The sequence below is a fragment of the Chiroxiphia lanceolata genome, chromosome 5 (genome assembly GCF_009829145.1).
Source record: "Chiroxiphia lanceolata isolate bChiLan1 chromosome 5, bChiLan1.pri, whole genome shotgun sequence".
Lineage (NCBI taxonomy): Eukaryota > Metazoa > Chordata > Aves > Passeriformes > Pipridae > Chiroxiphia > Chiroxiphia lanceolata.
In genome coordinates, this window is record NC_045641.1 from 72049550 (window position 1) to 72064824 (window position 15275).

The window sequence follows — 15275 nt, forward strand, 5'->3', positions numbered from 1 at the left end:
CCATAGAAACCTGGACCTTATAAATATCTCTCATAAATAAGGATTTGTAAGAGAGGAAAAGAAATTAGGAAAGGGGTGAAGACAAAAATTATCTTCTTTCCCCTCTGAGTCTGTAAATAGGGTATGGCCCCAGGAAGGGTGGGACAAGCACATAAATCACTGCCTAGAAGCAGAGGGGACCAAATTCTCCTCCGTGTCCACACCCACACAGGTTCTTAGGTGGCAGATGATCAGCCTTAGGGGCAGAGGAGTTTTTAAAGTATGATATGATGAGTTCAGTACCCAGTAACAAAAAACCGTGCACAATGTTCATCTTTTGTTTACTATTTTCTGTCCTATTTGGTTTTCTAATATCTGGCTAATTTTTATAATTAGCCACCGAACCTGGCTGTTCCTGGCTCAGGTCTGTTACAGGAGGATTTAGGTCAAGCCAGCCCACCCTTAAGTGAGGCAGGAACTGTATCCCTTTGGATATCTGTGCCTGTTGAGTGAGTCTGAGAACTCCCTGAAGTCTCTCCAGTGGGATTATTCCTCTCCCTGCTCAGCACCTGGAGCTATTTTTAACATTGATCTGCCAAAGGAGGTACCTACAAACCCATGTGATAAGTAAACACAGACTTGGAATGATGTCAGCCTGAAAAATCCCCTTCCCACGGCCTCTCCAAAAGGACACCAATGAAAATGTTGTGATTACTGAGCAGTGTCTGGTCAGCTTAACCTTTAACATAGGCTGAACTATTCCACCTTCCTCATAAAGGCAAACTTGTGGGCAGCTCATGTGGGATGACATTTTCCTTGGGTGACATCACTCCACAGTAATTTCATGAAAATACTGTGATGAAACTTGTACAAGAGAAGTGTTCTGGCCTTTCCAGACACCTGTGAGTCATCCCAGTCTGCTTTTTCTACCTCACAATAGAGACGGTGACAGAGATGGTGTTCTGAAAGCTGCAGCAGTGGCACAGGCACTGATACAAAGAGTGATTAAAGCACGTTGGTGGCATATTCTGGCTCTCTCAACCTCTCAGACTACTTTTGTCCCCCAACTTGCTCCAATTTTACAAGATTTATTTATTATATACCTCAATCCTTTGCAATATTAAGGCATCCAAGCTTTAAAAATCCAATTGTTTCCTGGTTTTTGGAGTATTTAACATCTGTCCCTCCAGGTGGGGTGTCAGTGCCAGGAGAGTTCTTGCAATAACAAAACACTGTGCACAATGTTCACCTTCTGTTTTTTATTACCTGTTCTTTGGTTATTTAGTTTAATTAGTCACCAAACCTGGCTGTTCCTGGCTCAGATCTGTTACAGGAGGATTTATGTCAAGCCAGCCCACTCTTAAGAGAGGCAAGAACTGTATCCCTTTGGATATCTGTGCCTGTGGAATGAGTCTGATAACTCCCTGAAGTCTCTCCAGTGGGATTATTCCTCTTCCTGCTCAGCATCTGGAGCTATTTGACCTGGAGTTCCAGACTTCTGGAATGGCGAATCTTTGCATCCCTTTCCCAGTGTTACTTTGTGTGTTCATTTCTGCAGGGACTGGAAGCTGTGACTTTCCTCCTCCCCTCGGATATACTGACTCATACCAACACACGAACCACATCCACGTGTTCTGAATCAGTCTTTCTGGATTAGGGACAATTTGAGTGATTCCAGGCGAGGCGGAACATCTTTGAGAGAAAATCCTGGCATGGAATTTAAAGTTTTACAGGCTTGTGTAAAACCAGGGTATCCCTTGCAAACTGTGAGCAAACATGACCACAAACAGTTTCAACAGAGACACTTTGTCGTCTAGAACTCCACGTTCTTCTGGACTCAAAGACTGACCTGAAGATGTCGGGAAAGGACTGGGTGTTTTGGAAGAAAGTAATCCAGCTCCTGGAGACCATCCAGGTAGTCACAACAAAGAAGGTTTAAGCATAGGTTTAAGGAGGGTTAAAATGCCAGAACTTGCATTCTGGCAAGTGTCACAGCTGCTCTATTGTGTCTGGGCCAGCAGTTCCTGAGCACGTCAGGATCATGAATCATCTGTAAAAAAAAGAATTCCAAGTTCTGCAGTGCAGTGTCTCCTCACAAGCATTCCAGTGCTGTCCTGCACTCCATTTCTGGGAATCACACTCCCTTTGACCTCAGTGGGGCAGTGCAATAAATCTCCAGGACAGACTGTGAACACCAAGGAGATTGGGATTTGTGTGTAGGTTAGACTGGGATTAACATGACAAGGACTAAACACAGGATGGAAAGGAAAGGGGCTGACACTGAGCAAACACATCACCACAGGGTGTTTGGTGCAGGTTTAAATCACACCACAAGGCTAAAGCTCCACAGCCCAAGAACCACAAATACTGGGGTACCACAGGTTTTTTTGTGCCGTTGCTCCATAGGATTCTTCCTGGTGGAGTTTCTCTGGAATTAACATTTTCCTTACATTTTACCCTTCAATTTACTGTGTATTCCACAGCCCAGCAAAGTCAAGACTTTATCAATATCCACTGTTACACAGCAGACAATTAAATATGACCTGGCCATAAATAACAGTTAAGGAATACTGGCTTTTTTTTGTAAGGAATATAGTGCTTTTCTTAAATCATAAATACAGCCTCATGACACATCCTTGTGAAAAGAAAATGGATCCCTCACTCCCCAGCTACACCTCAGGTTAAAACATCGTAATTCCTTCTCCTGGGAGAGAGGCTGGCAGGTATTAATTACTTGTAGTTGGTCAATTAGGGCCCAGGTGGCAGGAAGCACACAGGAGAGTGTGGCTCCATACTCATTGGGCTGCAGGAAAATACCTGCAGAGGAATTAAGACAGGGAAGCTTGTTGGAGTCACAGGAAGGATCCTCCTTGTTGTGGGACAGCATAAGCCAGGGCAGGTGCCACCCTGTGCTCCCTGCCTGGCACACTGAGAGTCTCAGGACTTGTGTGGTGCCTGGAATGCCAGCTCTACCTTGCCAAAGCAGCGAGGTTTGGGCTCTTGGGTGCCTGGAGCAAGCTAGAACATGTCACCCAGCTCCACTGGAGGCTCCTTTCCATGGCTGGTTCCCACAGTACAAATTAAAACAATGTAATTTTAACCAGTTACATAATTTTACATCCAGACTCGGTGCCTCTTGGGGACGGAGGGCCACATCCTGCATCCCTTAGGAATCCAGTTTAGGTGTGGCTTTTTTCCTTCACTGTAGTGTTTCTCTCCCATCATTTTACACTGTAAATCACACAGTAACTGCACTTTATTGTGCCTAGGACTGTTAGGATGCTTCCTAAGCTTTACACACACTTAGTCCCACTGATATAGAGGATCTGCTTCCTCTCCATCAATCACCTTTGTCAGCAGCTGGATAACTCTGCTGGCTTTTTGACAGCAGAAGCTGGATAAATTTCTGCCCCCTCATTGCTCCACTGCACAAGAGAAAGCTTTCTGACAGCAGCTCATGGCCATTTTTCAAACACCTCCAAGTGAAAACCTCCATTGCCTAAGCTCTCCCTTCGTTCCTAGGGCCATTAAACTCCCAGGGTGCTTGCTGGAACATATGGAGAGGTTAATCTTGACTGCAGAATGTGAAAACTGCCCAGCTTTCAGAATTAATACTGGCTTAAGTAGAGTGTTTGACATGAGCATCCAAAATAAAATGGCAGCTGACTGTCAGCAAAACCCACCCTTTTCCTGGGGCCTCTGGAAAGGCAGCAGAGAGGGAACCCTATTTTTTCCTTTCAGAAAGTCACTCTTCATTAGGTTGCACATTACAGTTGTATCCTGACATTTTTCCTTTAACATCCCCCTTCTTCAGCACTGAACTAAGATTTGCCTCCCCATGTTTTTCCCAATGGAAGGCACCAAGCAGCCAGGCTGCTCCACAAGCCCAGCAGGGTCTGGGTGCATGAGTCCTCTTCTTTGAGCTGTCAGCTTCCAAGGTGCTGTCCTTTTTAGGAATACGGCTTCTCTTCCCTGTATGATGATTTGGGAAAATAATTAGGATTTTTCTCTCACACTTAAAGTGCAGTCACTTGCTTTCCCACACAACCATAGACTGGAGTATGTTGATTCCTGAAAATGGGCTGCTATTCCAATCTTCTCTTTTTAAGTGGGTAGGGTGGGGGGAGGATGGAAATTACACAGTCCCTACTCAGCTACAAATTTCCACCCCACAAAATTAATTCATTTAGGCCTTCAGTCAAGCATTTAAGGCTAAAGAGGCTAAATCTGGTAATCTTTACAGTAAGTAAATAGCAAGCTAAAATAACCAGTGGAAGAACTGTTTGTGCTGCTGGGTTAACACTTGGGTGTTGCTATAAACAGGAATTCAGAAGAAACATGGTGATGGTGTAAACACCTATAAAATAGGGAGTTCTTTGTGCTCAGAGCAGGAGGAGAATGTGTTTGGCTACTTAGTGCTGGCTGAGTACAGCAGCAGCAGGAACATAAAATTCCTGGTGTGCCTGTTTCCTACCAGGCTTTCCAAGAAACAAAAATAAACAGAAAACCTACACCTAAGTGTATACAAACAGCACGTAGCAATTGCCAAGCTCCACTCCTACAAAGCATGTCACACTCAAACCACTAAAACAGCCAGAAACTTCCTGAGGATAATTTCCACTGTGAATGCACCTAAAACACACAGTTTGACATGGCTGAAACATGAAAAAAAGTTTGCAAACTCTGTTTTCTGTGCTCTTTGTTGCTAGAATATGGGTTACAGGGGAAAAAATCAGTTATTTGTTCTTAAGTCAATGAAAGCAATTCCAGCTTCCTTCTGTAGATCTGAAAGAATAAGCCAGAATAAAACTTTTGCTCTGGTTTGGTGCCTGAAAATTGGGCGCTCATTATTTCTTACATAAGGCTCCATAACAAGCTATATAAAACACAAATGCAACTCCCTTCTTCAGAGGAGTCTGCCTTTGTCTACCAAGTGAGTCAGCATCATGTGACAGATCAATTTTCTCCAAGTGTAGGATGTGGATTTTGCATATCACACCCTCCAAGGGCACCTGTTGGAAACTTAGGTCGCCCCAGCGTGGAATTTCACACCACACGTAAGGTCGGCTCCGTGGCCTCCCAACACATCAACAGGAATGAGGTGACACCAGATACCCCAAGTTTTCTGTCCTCCAGACCTGCCTTTTGATAATGGGGACACAACATTCCTTAAAAATCTCTTGGTTCTCTCGGAAACCCTGCATGTGTCCAACATCCACAGGATCCCTCAGGTCGGAGGGGACCTCAGGAGGTGTGTGGAGTTCAACCTCCTGCACAAAGGTGGCTCAGCTGGGAGGTCGGCTGAGGTTGGTCAGAGCTTTAAGCAGCCAAGTCTTGAAAAGCCTCCCAGGATTTCCAGCTTCTCTGGGGACACTGTGTTCCAAAATTTAATTGTGAAGAGCCTGGCCCTGTCTTTTTATAAACCCCTCCAGGTGTGGGCAGGCTGTTGTCAGTGCCCCATCTGCAATAATAATCCAAGATTAATTTCATAAAGCAAAAAGCTAAAATAATACTAATGCACTTTTGTCTTCAAAAACAAGTGCACAAACTCCTCTGTATTCCTGTCTCTGGAAAAGAGAGCAGCTGCTGCGAGGTGTTGCTTTTCTCCGAGCACAGCTGTTTATAGTAAAGAATACAAGGCTTTGATCAGCCACTTACATTTCCTAAATTGATTCCAACATCTTTGCCAGTGGGCTCTATGGATTCCCAGCATGAGATGTGGTTGAGATTTGAAGTGGTTGAGATTGTTTTCAATGGAATTTTCCATTATGCTCTGCACTGTCTTCCTTCAAAGCACAGTTTGCTCACTGGGCAGGACTCCTTGTCCAACAGAATGTGCACAAGCTCTGCTCAATACTTCTGTTTTCTTCTCATGATGTTTTACCTCCATCTATTCTCTTGTCTCTTCACCCCCTATAATGCTGCCTCCAGCTCTGGGGGCCCAGCACAGCAAGGTCATGGAGCTGCTGAAGCGAGTCCAGAGGAGGGACACCAAGACGATCAGATGGATGGAGCAGCTCTGCTGTGAGGAAAGGCTGAGAGAGTTCGGGTGACCTAATTGTGGCCTTCCAGAACCTGAAGGGAGCCCACAGGAAAAGATAGAGAGAGACTATTTCCAAGGGCCTGGAGTGACAGGACAAGGGGCAATGGCTTCAAACTGACAGAGAGCAGGTTTAGATGGGATATTGGGGAGAAATTCTTCCCTGGGACGGTGGGGAGGCCCTGGCACAGGTTGCCCAGAGAAGCTGTGGCTGCCCCATCCCTGGAAATGTCCAAGGCCAGGTTGGATGTGGCTCTGAGCAACCTGGGGATAGCGGACGGTGTCCCTGCCCATGGCAGGGGCGTGGAACAAGGTGGTCTTTAAGGTCCCATTCCATTCTATGATTCCCCCTTTCTCTCTAATGCACTAAAAACAGGGGTGTTAAATGGCACAGATACAGTAATCCTGCCTGCCCTGCAACTCTTCCCTGAGCACCCCAAGGAGATCACCACCATCACACATTGTCTTTTACACAGACATGGTTAAACCCCAACAGCAGCAGCTGGACAAAGCAGCACATTAGGACAGAGGGCAAAGGGATCCACATCTCCAGGACCCAAACCCATGCTTTGTCCATTAGGCAGCTGCAGCAAAGCAGTCATCCCCTATTTCCTGTCAGAACCCAACAAAAGATCCCGATCTTGCTGACTGAGCTGCAGACTGGGAAAGGGCAAGTGAAGACTCACAATACCCACACACGAACTATTGGGGTGGTGCACCTTACAGCACTACTCACTCATCAAAATACTACACTGCTTTTTGAGGAAAAAAGAGCAATTTTGGCTCTCTGACCTTATTGTGTTAGTTGTTTTTAACTGTATCACAAACATAATTGGCAACATTTACTTTAGTAGGCACAGGTAAAGTACTGAAAAACCAGTTACTAGGAAGCTTTAAAAGACCTCTTTAGAGCACTTTGGGGACAAGAGGAGTCCTGCTGCTCGTGATCCCAGCACTCACATGGCAGCCACTCCTCACATGGAAAAGCAACATTACATAAGGAGTTATTTTCCTCACTGCTAATTTCTTCCCAGTCATCCAGTGTTTCCTGATACCTGTCTGCTTTAGAGGCACTCTCCAGCTGCCAGAGGATGCAGAATACCAGGAAAATGTGGCACAAGGAAGTGAGAGCCTATCAGTGGCAATAAGGGAGTCAAAGGCCTATTTGAGATACAAACAATAATAAACACCAGTATCAGATATTTGCAGGTTTATTTCTTTGTAAATGAGATGCCAATTACTCTGCAAACATCAGAGTTTACTTTCCCTTTCCCTTGCTCTGTAAAGGGTGGTGAACCAGCCCATCAGTCACACCAATGTTTAATTACCATTCTTGTTAATTAAACCAGGTGGCCACCACTGCATTCACAGCACCGTCCCCATGGAACTCTGGCAAATTCAAGTGTGTCTGCGTGAGCCTTACAAAAAGCATATCATGACCATACAAGTTTGGAACAGAAAGCTTGGAAATTCATATTTTCAGGCAAGGAAACATCCATCAATACACCCAATTCCAGAGCAGCACCACTGGTCCCGCAGGAGAAGCGTTTCCCACGCAGAACCTGCAGTCTGAGCTTTGACAAAGCAGAGTCCCACGGGCTGCTGCTGCATTCCCGGTGGATCCAGAGGTGTTCCCGAGGCGGTCTGGCAGAGCCACGCTGCCCTCTGGCGCTAGGATTCGGGAAAGGGCTGGCTGGGGGTGCCGCTCCTAGTTTTCAGCTGTGACTGTGCAATATCCGCCAGGGCGCTCTGGATCTTCTCCAGCAGCACATCCCCACGGTAAACCACCTCCTCCAGCCGGGCAGCCGCCTCGTGGTTCTCCTCTTCCAACCGATAGAGACTTGCAGCCTTGGAAAAACAAGGGGGAAAAGTAAGGATTTGCAACAGGACACCGACGTGACTTTACTGCTCAAGGAACAGCCCCCAGGGAAACAAAGATTCTCTTTTAGTGCTTGAATTACATGCTAACGACTTCAAAGCAGCTTGTGAGGCCTGGCAGCCTAAAACTGCGCAAATCCACATGGAATAAACACCAAAAAAACCTAAATGGAAATGTTAGCTGCTTCATATCATCACTTGGTTCAGCACAGCCTTTCTGATGAGGAGTATTTATCCCCTTCCCCACTCCCTCACTGAAAGGTGCTCAGCAAGATGCCAGTATGACTTCCTTAAACCTTTCATTAAATAGCACATTTCACATGGAACTGTATATTTAAATAGCACATTTCACATGGAACTGTATATTTAAATAGCACATTTCACATGGAACTGTATATTTAAATAGCACATTTCACATGGAACTGTATATTTAAATAGCACATTTCACATGGAACTGTATATTTAAATAGCATATTTCACATGGAACCGTATTATTAAATAGCATATTTCACATGGAACCGTATTATTAAATAGCATATTTCACATGGAACCATATTATTAAATAGCATATTTCACATGGAACCGTATTATTAAATAGCATATTTCACATGAAACCGTATTATTAAATAGCATATTTCACATGGAACCTTTCTTTCTTCAAGATTCTGTTTCAGAACCAAGCCGCTTTTGACTTACACAAAATGTAGTGAAACAAAACATTTTAGCTACTGTCATGGTTTGAGATAGCCCAAAATCCAATTCCCTAGCTCCATTCCCCCTCCCACATCTCAACCCAAGGTGAGATGGGTTTTTCCAGACAAAACACAACCAGACTCAAAGCGGGGGAAAGGGAATATATTACAATGACTGTACAAATAAATATCATAATACATTATACACACGATTACAACTATCTCTACCATGACATATAGTATTTACAATGGATCAGATCTCTTATCCCCTCCAAATAAAAGTCCAGGAGGGAAAGAAGGACAGATCCCTTCCAGTCTCTCAGGGCAGCAGCTTCTTCAGAGTAGCAGTCACTAAGCAGCAGCATCTTCTAAGGCAGCAGGTTCTCTCTCTCTTCTGTTTCTTGCAGCAGCTGATAGCTGGATCTCTGCCAGCACACACGAGGGAGTATCCAAGCTCCTCTCGGCCCCTTGACGCAGGCAAAGGGGTCTTCCGTGGGCTGCGTTCACCCCAGACAAAGGTCGCTTCACCACGTCATATCACGAAGCACAGGGGGTCTTCGTGACGGTCTGGTATCTCCAGGAGATTCAAGCTCCTTGCAGGGCCTCTGTGCCCTGTCTCTCAGGCTGCAAGCTTCTTTGTAGCTTGCAGCAAGGGAGGGCCCCCAAGGCCAACCTCCCACACCGTCCTGGCTGAGCTCTCAGGACGACCGAGCTCCTTAGCTCCTTTACTCCATCTGGGACTTCTAATCAGTAAGAGTCCACCCCCTCCATTTTTGGAGGGATCTCCAAGGAAGTTTAGGGGAGTTTTGCAGTTCCTACCCCCAAGCTTTCTCTCTGTAGAAACTTAGTTCTGTTCTCTGCTGCCGTTCTTTCTCTCTCAGGTTTGCAGAAGTTCTGCCTGCTTTGCTGCATGGTTGTTTTGCTGCTCTCTTATCTTTTGGCTCTGCGTCGCCGCTTTTCCTCCGGTCAGTGCTGGTCTGCCGCTGCTTTCAGTATGTCTGGTTGCTGCTCACAGTGGAAAAGCATCTCCCAGCTTAACTACCGACACTTAGCCCAGTCTAACACTGTTCCAAGTCTCTGCAGTCCCCAGCTGGGGCTGGGGGGGGGGGCAGAGGCCCCCCCCAGAGGGCTCCTGCCCTCTCCTCGTGGCTTTCACAACATGGCCACTTCTTCTAACCTAAAACTACAACTCTTCTCTTCCAATGCTTGTGATATGTTTACATTTTCGCAGGAGCGCCTATTGGGCAGAATTTCAAAACTTCCAGGGGTTTCCACCCCTTGGGGTCTACCACTTTCTTAGCCTCTGGGGGAAAACAAGATCCAAACCACTACAGCTACAAAGTATTTTAATACTTTAAAATATCTAGCAAATTTAAAATGGCTAAAACTTGTTCTAACTGGATATCAGAAAAGGCAAAGCTAAATACTTTCAAATTGGTATTTTTTTCCAAGTAGTTTTGCAGGTCTTTAAAAAAGCCAGGCTTAAATGAAGTGGCAAATTCTTATCCACAAATTCACCTCCTATTCTACAACACTGATGTCTTTAATGAAGGTTAATACAGGAGTGAAGGACTTGAGAGCTACTGGAGGAGCTTATCATTTAAGACAAGCCTCAGATATGAAACACAAACCAAGAAAATCTTAGTATAAAAAAAAATAAAAATAGTTCTGCCAAGTATTTATCTACCACATTTTAGAGCATTTCAAGCACCTTCAAAGCTGTTTCTTTGAAAAATGTCAGAATATTTATCTTTAATACTGCACCAAAATAAGCACAAGAAAATACAAATCAAAACTGGAATCAGTAAGTAATAGAATCCAAGCTAACTCATCTAAAAACAAAAGAGATGGGAATTCTTGTGACATGAAATTCTGCATTAGCAGAGCAAGAAACTGTTCAAATGTCACCTCTAAGGAAAGCATATCCCTACTGGATAACCAGCTCCTCCTTCTGGAGCATCCTGCTTTTCCTGTCACTTGGATCAGACCCTGCTCAATCATGGGAGAAGCCTGTAATCTGTCTGCAGCAGGAATTCCACCTTCAGCTATTAAAAATGCAGTTCCATGAAATTATGCTGGTGTTAACGAGCCCAATTAGTATGTTCAGCAATTATTGTGACTAGGAACATCTCCAAATTTCACCTCCCCTGTTTAAAACCAAATGTGATGCCACTGTCAAGTCATTTCTGTTTGGTGTAAAGCTTTCGGGTGATCATCAGGGTTGTCAGAGAAACAGCACTCTGCATCCCTGCTGCATTCTAAAAAGAAAATACTTGATGTAAACAGTCAAAAAGGAAATAAGAATATGATGTTTAACAGGCAAGATCTGTAGGAATAACAGAAAAAAAATTACCACAATAAAACCCAAGTTTGGCTGGTCCAAAGGAGGACTGAAAAGTGAAAGAATTGTTTTGTGACAGAGCTTAAAGGATAACCAGCAAACCCTTTAACAACCAGAAACATTGTAGAAGAACAAAAGGCTTCTGTAAGGTGTGGGCTCTGCAGCTACAAAATGAAATGTGCTCCTAATGAGCAAGAGAAACATGAAACATTATCCAAGGGGAAAAAAAAACAAGACAACCCCCAAGGCATAAGTATTGTTGCATCTGTTCTATTAATATTTGAACAGCTGAGGTGAGCAGTTTCCAGTATTGTGACAGAATGTTAAAAAAAAAATGCTTTTAACAGAAAACTAAGTTTAAAATATTCTCACTGAGTATAACCTTATTTAGAACTAGATGCAAGTGCAGTACTTGCACTAAGCCTACAAAGCTCTCACAGGCCACTCTCATGAAAAAGGCAGGCTTGTATTGAAATCCTTTTTCAAGATTACATGGCCTAGAGGCTAAAAAATGTGTTTAAAACTGGAAAAAAGGCAGAAGTTTGCCTTGGGGAATGTTCTGGTATTTTAATTAGGAACACTCTTACCTGCAGAGCTGCTGTGGATTCCTCGCTGGGCAGGGAGTCTATGAGCACATCGATGTCCTTGGCAGTGCGGGCGATCAGGGCTGCAAACAGCTGGGCATACTCTAGGAAACACGGAGGGGAAGGCAGGGAATTACTGGGAATCAGCACAGCTCTACACACACAGCACAGGAAAGGCTAGACTGAAGGATGCAGGTCTTAAAAATTCTATCCTGGATAAAGGAAACAGCAGGGTCACCACTGAGGGGAACTCCAACATATCGGAGTCATGGAATCACAGAGTGGTTTGGATTTGGGCTGGAAGGGATCTTAAAGATCATCCACTTCCACCCCCCTCCATGGGCAGGGACACCTTCCACTAGACCAGGGTGCGCAGAGCCCCATCCAACCTGGCCTTGGACACTTCCAGGGATCCAGGGGCAGCCACAGCTTCTCTGGGCAACCTGTGCCAGGGCCTCCCCACCGTCCCAGGGAAGAATTTCTCCCCAATATCCCATCTAAACCTGCTCTCTGTCAGTTTGAAGCCATTGCCCCTTGTCCTGTCACTCCAGGCCCTTGGAAATAGTCTCTCTCCATCTTCCTTGTGGGCTCCCTTGGGAAGAGGAAGGCAGTTTCATTCCAATCCTATATTAAACAAGGTAACTAGTTATACAGAGGGATGGGTTTTGTGCAGATGAGAAAACAGCCAGAACTCCATCATCATCAGCCAGTTAAGAAATCGCTAATATCAGTATTGACTGTTTTAGTGACTGCACTAAGTATTGGGAATTAGCTCAAAACTCATTTAAGTTTTCGATCTCTGCCCTGAAATCTGCCACTACCAAAAAAAAAAACAATAACAAAGACAGTGATTCAAACATATTTTAAATCACATTAAACACTGATCACCAGAGAAAAAATTTGACATTTTTTAATCTAAAGAAAAAAGAATTCCTATTCTGCCACTGAGAAAGTTCGGTTGCCCCTGAGAAGTGGAAAAGAACTGGAAGTTTATAACAGACCTTAATTTAGCTCCTATATCATTGAAAGAATTGTTAGTAAAGGTACCTTAAGCCAGAAACAAAACCTTTCCATATGGAATTGTGTCCATTCAGTTTGAATTCAGTTCACTACTACTGCTAAAACATTGAATTAGTCCTTTTCAATTTATAATTTAAGACTTTATATATTTCTTTATGTGCTTGGTTCATGAATGATTTGTGGAAGCAAGAGAGAAAACACTGTAATGGCAAAAATCCACAGAAGAGATTAACATTCTCAAAGGTACACTTGACTTTACCCTAAAAAAAACTCCCAACAACAACAAAACCAATACATCCATTTAAAACTTACTTAGGGTCACCACTGGGTTTACCTGTAAAGAGTTTTAAGGCTTTTTAAGGAAGCAAACAAGCCTTCCAGCTGGCTCTTCCAACTAATTCAAAATTCAGCTGTCCTAGAAAGATCTCCAAACCAGTCTCCCCTGATGTTCTAATGAAAAATCCTAATCTGAGATATAGGTAAAATTTTCTTGTGGAGAAAAACAAAAGAGGAAAAAAAGAAAATAAGGAAAAATATCCAGGACTAGAACAACACAGTTATTCATGATTTGAAATTCTTGAATCAGAGAGAACTTTTAGTTTGCTTCCCAATTTCAGTGCCTGTTCTAATTTTGGCTGGGACAGGGTAAATGTTCTTCTTAGCAGTGGTACAGTGCTGTGTTTTAGATTCAGTATGAGATTACATTTTATTTTGCTTCCATTGTTAAACTGTTCTTACCTCAACCCACACGTTTTGCCCTTTTTACCCAGTTCTTCTCCCCTCGGTACAGGGGGAAATGAAAGAGCAGCTACCTGGTCTTTAGTTGCCAGCTGGAGTTAAACCATGACAGTGCCTTAGATCAGTTTCTAGTCTCTCCAAAAAAACAGTAAATATAAACCCACAAATGCCAGTGGGGAGATTCAACATGACATTATTCCTTAATTAATTTCTGTGGCTGCCCCATCCCTGGAAGTGTCCAAGACCAGGCTGGATGAGGCTTGGAGCAAACTGGTCTACTGAAAGGTGTCCCTGCCCATGGCAGGTTGGAATGAGATGATCTTTAAGGTCCCTTCCAACTCTTAACCTTCTATGATTCCATGATACGCAGACAAACACAAGTAATTAAAGGTTTATGACATGGAGAATTTTAACCTCATCCATGATTCCACAGAACTAATGAGATCCTTTTATGAAATCCTTTCTAAAAAGGCTTCTTGGAAGTAATGGGCAGCTCACTAACAACGTGTTTCCACAGTCGTATTGAAGCAGTTTAGAGCTGTGGAGCTGCTCTGCCTCTGCACAGACACCAGCAGAACAAATACATCGTGATGCTTCGCTGGCTCTTAAAACCGCATTTCTGCTGCCACAATCTTACGCAACAAGCGACTTAACCTCCATCACTCCCCCAGCTCCCGGCCTGATTGTCAGCCGAGCCCGGGCTCTGCACTCCCGATGCCCAAGCCAGACTTGCCTTCCGTAGGGTTGGCGGGCTGGTCCTTGTTGATGGCAGTCTGGATGTTGCTGAAGGAGGCCGGGGGCCCGCACTGCTGCAGCACTCCGATGGCGTTACAGAACTGGTCTGCGAGCTGCCGGCAGCAATCAGCACCGCGTTAATTACCCCGTCCCACCCCAGCTCCCGGCGCAGCCCCGGGGGAGCGCGGGGAGAGCGCGGCCGCCTCACCGAGTTCACCGCGTCCTGCAGCTGCGTCAGCCGGTCCGCCATGGCCGCCCTGCCCCGCCCGCCGCGGCGCCCCCTGCGCGCCCGGAGGAGGAACTGTGTGTGTGCGGGCACCGCTCATCCCAGCCTGGGGATTTCTCTCGGGAACGCCTTCGTTCGCGTAAAAAAAAAAAAAAAAATCTCAAATCCCTGCGGTGCGTCCTGTGAGGCGCGGCTGAGTGGGAAACAAGGCTCAAGGGGGGACCTTATGATAGGATCGTAGAATCATAGAATCAGCCGTGTTGGAAAAGACATCCGAGATCACCAAGTCCAACCCTTGATCCACTATCACCGCGGTTACCAGACCATGGCACTAAGTGCCACATCCAGTCTCATCTTAAAAACCTCCAGGGACGGAGAATCCACCACTTCCTTGGCCAGCCCATTTCAATGCCTGATTACCCTCTCTGGAAAGAATTTCTTCCTAACATCTAATCTAAACCTCCCCTGGCAGAGCTTAAGACCATGTCCTCTTGTCTTACTGATAGCTGGCCGGGAGAAGAGACTAACCCCCACCTGGATGCCCCCTCCTGTCAGGGAGTTGTAGAGAGTGATGAGGTCTCCCCTGAGCCTCCTCTTCTCCAGGCTGAACAGCCCCAGCTCCCTCAGCCTCTCCTCATAGGACTTGTGCTCCAGTTCTTTCCCAGCCTTGTTGCTCTTCTCTGGACCTGCTCCAGTGCCTCAATGTCCTTTCTGAACTGAGGGGCCCAGAACTGGATGCAGCACTCCAGGTGTGGCCTGCGCTGAGTCCAGGGGAAGAACCACTTCCCTGCTCCTTCTGCCACACTGTTCCTGAGCCAGGCCAGGATGCCATTGACCTTCTTGGCCACCTGGGCAAACTGCTGGCTCATGTTCAGCTTCCTGTCAATCCAAACTCCCAGGTCCCTTTCTGCCTGGCTGCTCTCCAGCCACTCTGTCCCCAGCCTGTATCGCTGCAGGGGGTTGTTGTGGTCAAAGTACAGGACCCAGCACTTGTCCTTGTTGAACCTTATCCTGTTGGAATCAGCCCAACTCTCCAGCTTCA

General features: G+C 45.3%; 1 protein-coding gene across 1 annotated transcript; it reads right to left on the bottom strand.

Moving 5' to 3' along the window:
• Positions 1–7214: 7214 nt before the first annotated feature.
• MED21 (mediator complex subunit 21) lies at positions 7215–14323 on the bottom strand. Its single transcript, XM_032688298.1, has 4 exons — positions 14216–14323; positions 14006–14120; positions 11518–11618; positions 7215–7867 (listed from the first exon to the last, which is right to left on the bottom strand). The coding sequence occupies exons 1-4, from the start codon at positions 14255–14257 to the stop codon at positions 7691–7693; spliced, it is 435 nt and encodes a 144-aa protein (XP_032544189.1). The 5' UTR covers positions 14258–14323; the 3' UTR covers positions 7215–7690.
• Positions 14324–15275: the final 952 nt, after the last annotated feature.